General features: G+C 41.1%; 1 protein-coding gene across 1 annotated transcript in view; it reads left to right on the top strand.

Annotated features, from left to right (window-relative positions):
- T265_08116 (hypothetical protein) overlaps positions 1–5648 on the top strand; it is a gene marked incomplete at both ends in the record, with an annotated part of 6918 nt that extends 1270 nt beyond the window's left edge. Inside the window, 2 exons of the mRNA XM_009173823.1 lie at positions 1496–1739; positions 5515–5648. Of these exons, the coding sequence (XP_009172087.1) occupies positions 1496–1739; positions 5515–5648 (378 nt within the window). The remainder of the gene's footprint in view (positions 1–1495; positions 1740–5514) is intronic.
- Between the last annotated feature and the right edge of the window lie 839 nt (positions 5649–6487).

Here is a 6487-nt window from a genome sequence, read left to right as displayed (position 1 = left end):
TATGGGGCTAACATCTCCACACTGTTTCCTTCCTGAGCTACCCGTGTGTAGAACGCTGCCAATTTCTGCCTTCCAAAAAAGCAAATATCTTCCGATCATTCATTCATATCACCGGTTGTGTTATTTCGTGTATTTTGTGTTACATTTTATCGTTTCCAGCTTCCACTCATTAAACCAATGAGCCATCGTATCCATTTCGTTCTACACTGTAAATCGTTCCTAGCCAGGGAGCTTCCTAATCCTTCTAGTGTGAAGATGTCTCCAAGAGCTGCAATAACCAGTGACACACATCTGTTGGAATATCCCCGCGTATCAACAGTCCGCTGTTTTGCTTATCCGGTATCTGACATTTTTTCCGTGAAAACATTCATCAAAAGATTGTATTTATATAAACAGCGTTTATAGGCTGAATCAAACAATAGCAAACTCAGTATTTGTTTGGACGAAGCGCGATATTTAGCCGTCCATTCAGTCGCTACCGGGATAGATGTAACATACTGTGTGAATCAACCTACTCATCATTCCTCTGTGACTTTGGACTGGATTTGGACTGGATTTTTACAGAAAATAGGAATAGAGCATAAAATAGTTGGACTTGTCTTCACTCCACTTGGAAGCATACAATAATGGTATGAATGGTTTCGGAATTTGTCGAAAGCACGCTCACATCACTCTCGTTTTAACAGTCGTCCCCCTCTCCTGGGGCAATCATTCTGTTAATTTATTTACAGCCCTCATTTCCTCTCCTGTGGCGAGATTCATAGTTTTTCTTTGTAAATTAATCACCGGAAAACTCCTAATTTTTCCGGTTCCAGGAGCAAATTTTCTAAGGCTTAAAGCATTGTTCGAGGACGCTGCCTTCGGAACATAAGGCTACTGAGACTAGGCCTGGATTTTTGTTGCATTTTCAACTATTGACGTGGTACGCTACTCATAAGGTTGCTGAAAACTCATCGACAACCCAGTACCGGCTTTGCCCCTGATGAGGTCCATTAGGTAGGTGCAGTCCAAGAGTTTCTGTCAAACTTAAGTTCTACTTGAACCCAACTCGGACAGATTTACACATCATGAACAAGAGATTCAGCTGGGTTCTAGGTGAGACTCTCGCTAAAACCAAATCGACATGCAACTGAGTGAATTTGTCAAGATATTTTTCACACTTTATTCCACTCCTTATTTTCATGGTCTCTTTTGATGTGTTCCGCAGTAAGTTTTTGGGAATATTAGTCGTGAGGAAAACGCAAGCTGACGAAAACTACATTCGTCATATTTTTCAGGTCAATGCTGATTTTTAACCTTAGTGTCGGGGTCGCATCAATTAACTGGCTGGTCTTAGGCCACAGGTGTGTACATAATCTTACGTCTCACTTGTTTTATTCATGAAGGTAAGTTTGACAGAACGATCATTCGTAAGGATATGCCGTAAAAATACAAGGATAGGTAGGCTGACAATAAGGCATTCGTTCAGTCTCATTTTTGCTTTATTTTAATGCAGTATACGAACAAAACATTCCACAACGACAAGCTAACTGTCACAAGCTGTGAACTCTTGAAGAAAAGTGAGAACACTGTAGGTGGTACAATTTTGGGCAAATATCGACTGGTCACAATACAAACTTGGGCAAATTCGCAAGAAACCGCACACGTGGATCTTCGCACCACTTTCCTGCAGGAACAGAATGGACCCGAAGACGGGTGCAAGTTCAACGGATATTGGGCACCTGTTCAGTTGGTGTTTAGTAAGTGCAGTTTTGAATGGTAATATGTGCCTTCCGAGGTGAAATGTTGGAATTTGATTATCTCTCACTAAGTTAGACCTTGCATGCTTTTTCCATTTTTGTTAGCTATTTCCAATGGTTATGCTTGTCTCCTTATGATAAGCAACTCCTGATGAAAAACATCACGATGACATATCCACAGTATGAAAATATAGTTTTTACCCTCACGATAACCAACATCTGTTATGGAAGGCTTTCGTAATCTCCCAAAGCGCTTCACCATTTCAATGTATTCATTTAATTAAGCCAGTACATTCAATCCATCCAGCCATATACTCATTTTCGATAGGACTTCAGCAGGGGCAGTATAGGCCTCCAAAAAGTATTGCCCATGAGACGGAACAAAGTGCACCCTCTTCTCAGGTTGTGTCTTCTGATGGGCCTTAAGAGACCTGTCTTAAAGTGGCCTATTTTGAAGGTCGGTTCCTTTTTCACCTTACGGCCTGCTAATTGTGCCATGGTATAGTCCACTACCTTGGGGTTTCTTGGCTCCAAAACACTGGTTCAAAGACGACCACAGCCGTTTGGATCAAAAGAATGTCCTATATATTGTGGTACACGTATGCTTGGTTTTAGAAGTGAACTGCGAATGATGGTCTACAAGATTTCAATGACGTAAGAACAGTTAAACTAGTATTCATATATAGCTCCAACGACCAAAGCCGCTTGCAGCTTTGCTTTACATTCAGAGAATGCTATAAAGCATTCGATGATGATGACTTGGTAACTGCTTTTGTTTTCAAGAATTCTACGAATTCATACTTCGGGTAGACCTAGAACTCCGCTTCAAAGGTAGGAATACTTCAGTGTAGTTCCTGAGTGAAATATTCATAGGTTCGACGATGACCCAAGTTTGGTAAGACGCCATAGGAATCCACGATGCGTTTGTCTACCAGCATTCATCCAAGAGGCTTAATTTCAAGGGCAAAAAGATTGTATTGTTATAAGACTTTATAGTCCGACATTTCATTTGCTGTGACCAAATATATATTCATGGATTCTTGCAATCAAACGAATACGAGTGGGATGTAGCGTCTTTTGTGTCCACTATCCTATCTTCTAATTTGTTGTTGTGTTGGCTGTGTTGCTCCATTGTTGAGCCTTAAAGATGCTGGACGGACGTTCTAGAGCTATCATTGATATGTTACCAATCACGTTCCAAATAAAAACGTTATCAAAATGCGCACAAAAATACCCTGCTTGGTCATAGATGTGTTTCATCACAGGGTTAAACGTACCATCCAGCAGCAAATGCTTCATTTTTTGATACGTTTGAGCATGCGATGACCTCCAAACACATAAACTACTGCAGCTTTATGTGCCCCCCCCCCCACAAGTGTGTGCACGCTGACAGAAACTGTTCGGCTATCATGAGGATGTGAGGGCGTTTAGTTCGTTTAAAATCGTTTCTTTGGGATTTTCAGGCCTATTTATCAGAGTGAGAGAAGTATGAATGTTTTTCTACTGTTGTTTATTGATGACCACTGCCTAGAGTTGTTAGTAAATAAATTATTATCAAAAATATTATAATAAGGTCCAGCATAGTGCTTTTAAACAGTCTTAGGATCTGGAATGGTAAAGGTGGGACATTCGAGGAATTAGTTCCTTTCTCACCCGAAAGAAGTAAAATAATCTGTGGAACTGCATCAGTATACAGGACATATTTACACAGTCATAACTAGAGACGACGATGTGAATCCGTACCACCCTGAGAAGTCTCAGTGTCATTCCTCAGTCACTTTCATCATTCAGCAAGGGCCATTCTATCATAACTGATGAATGAAAAAGCTTTAGAGTGTGTCTCGGTCTTCAGCACTGATTGAATGCCTGGTAATTAACTCTTGAACAAAAGTTCCGAAATCGATCATTCGCCACTTACTTGTATGAATACGCAACGGTATATTTTATGTTGCTTTCATTTCTGTCTAGGAGGAACTATGGAAGATTTCAATATGTTTCTCGAGAACTCCGGTGGTAGCATTCAAGAAATCAGTGAAGCCAACTAAACAGTATACCTCACAAGCTCACTGACTCCTCAGTGATGAATTCAGTCGTGTACATTTTTATGTCACTGGTTCCTGTTTGATTAGCTGCTGAGTAAAGTTGGTCGAAATCCTATCCTTTACATTCTCCAATTTATACCGAACTTTTGCTATAATGTGTTCCTGCCAAGTGAATAAACAAATAAGCAAGGAAAATCAAGATATGGTTATCGGACTCTAGTTCAACCATCACTAGTGTGTGAGGCTTCTTTATTGATACAAATTATATGTGCATAACACTTTAGGCAGACGTAGTCTTCTCCTGAGTACCGAAAATTCCTTTAAATACAAAGCATCACAAATTGGAGGGTTATTACGCTTCTAGAAAGTGGTCACTATTTGAGATGCTTTATACTAAACTGCAGCTGACAAGAACTTCCTGGTGGTCTACCAGAGGAAAACGTTTGTCTTCGGTCAGATCATATTTTTCGGAGATGGTGGTAGTGAGGTTAGTCATGGTTGTATGATTGTGCTTAGCCGGGGATTCCGATTGCATGTAGAAGGCTCAAAGACTATTCATCGTAAACCATCATACGTCGTGAATATAAGTAGAATGAATTTTTCTCAGATGGATACAGATTCGTGTCTATTTGAAGGCGATGTGTGGGCACGAGATCAAAAAACTGTAGTGATCCGAGTACACTTTACAATTGCACCACCAGAATTCAACATGGCTAAACGCAGGTACAAAATCAAAGGGCGGATATTATCCTCTAAGGCAACCATGGATTGATTCCTAAAGATTCCTTTTAAGGCAAGCAATCATCTGATCTCAGAGAAAAGTGTTTATAGACAGAAGCCGATAAAGGAAGAAACGGTCAGTTGCAATGAGTTTCTGTTCAGGTAGAAGACCGACCAATGATGTTTAGAATGAATGTATATAGAAAACAAAAGCGTACAATAGTTCTACGTTATTTCATCCGTCATCAGTCCGAACGAACTCTGGGTAACGAGGTCCAGGGGCTTCCAGAAAGGCTTACTTGGATCTCTTCTGTGAAATTCTTCAACTAGACGTGCTCCAAAAATTCCACATGATGTTTCAGTTGGTACAACATCCGAGATATCGTGGTATGATTTTTTTGAAGGAAACTATTCATACGTTACTGAAAACTCTGGGTAACGAGGTCCAGGGGCTTCCAGAAAGGCTTACTTGGATCTCTTCTGTGAAATTCTTCAACTAGACGTGCTCCAAAAATTCCACATGATGTTTCAGTTGGTACAACATCCGAGATATCGTGGTATGATTTTTTTGAAGGAAACTATTCATAACGTTACTGAAAACTCTTTAGCCGCCAGCTACTGGTTTGCTCCTTTGGGGCTCGTCGGATAGGTGCAGCATCCGATTTTCCGTCAACATTACGTTCTACTTGAACCCATATTGCACGAAATTCGACAGATATACTCAACAAAGTTCTCCACTACAAATGGCAAGGAATGATACGTATTCTTCGGCGGGGGTGTTAGGTATTTTGGTGTTACAGGTGTACTTCATCAGTTATTAAGCAAAACGCCAGCCACTAAACTTCACTCCAAATCTTGGAGAAACCGCCAACTAATAATTTCAATTACTCAGCGAGGTGAACGTCTCTTACTCATTGCAGCCAAAAGAACCGGGCTCATGTGCACGACTAACATGCCGCTCGCGGTCCAAAATGCCTAGTCAGCTAACAAGATATGACTTTTGTCGATCATAGCAAGATTTGCTTCTAAACAATCCACTCTGTGCGGAGGCATCTGTATGGTAGCCTTGAGTCCTACCGAGTGGTGTATCCGCCTGTTCAAGAGACCGTTAACATTCTTCAGACGATTGTTCGTCACAATGTTTTAGTGTATCGCCATGGATTTTGCGTGCACAGACTACTTGCCTGACGAGAAATAAGAAACGAATCGTGGATTCCTTTTGACAGTGTTTACGGTTGTAAGGGAATGTGTGCGCAAGGAACAACATTAAAAGGCCCACTGTCTGCGTTGTCTAGATAAGGAATACGGTAAAAGATTCGTCCGCTTTTGACAGAAGATATCTAGGAACTCAAATGCACCACTGTTATGTGACACTAAATACTGCCCGATAACTTTCCAGATATGCAAACAGCTAAACATGAATGACAGCCGAATACGATCCTGGCCGCCAGCATTTGTGCCACTACCTTGCGCGCACCAAAGATATCCATCCACTATATATTGTTTGCTCATTATCTCTTTAAACAAGATAAATAGATTAGACATCAAACCAAGCTGCTGAACTTCCACAAAGGCATACATGATCGGGGGCCAATAAGGTGTACGGATTGTGTCTACCCGACATATATTCATCACCATCAACATGATCATCATCATGTATCACAGCGTGACATCAGACTTAAACACAAATGCTTCGCTGCCGTGCAACCATCATTTATTTGAGAGCCTTATTTTTGACAAAAGAATGAATGAAGGCAAGATTTTTCCTTAGTGCCATTCTGAGGTACCTGCACCTCCACACGCTCATTCATGCAATCTGGATAGAAACTGACAACAAGAATGACACTGACACCGATTAGAAGCCAAAACTATCAGCTGCTCTAATCAGACGCGATGGGAATTACGCGGTCTCCAGCCCGAAAGGCGAGTCTCACCGACTGTACTGAGACTTCTGTCTCTCTTTCATGTACTTTTGCCAGGTAAGGG

This window comes from Opisthorchis viverrini (genome assembly GCF_000715545.1).
Source record: "Opisthorchis viverrini unplaced genomic scaffold opera_v5_202, whole genome shotgun sequence".
In the NCBI taxonomy this organism is placed as follows: Eukaryota; Metazoa; Platyhelminthes; class Trematoda; order Opisthorchiida; family Opisthorchiidae; genus Opisthorchis; species Opisthorchis viverrini.
This window is presented reverse-complemented; position numbering and strand designations above follow the sequence as displayed.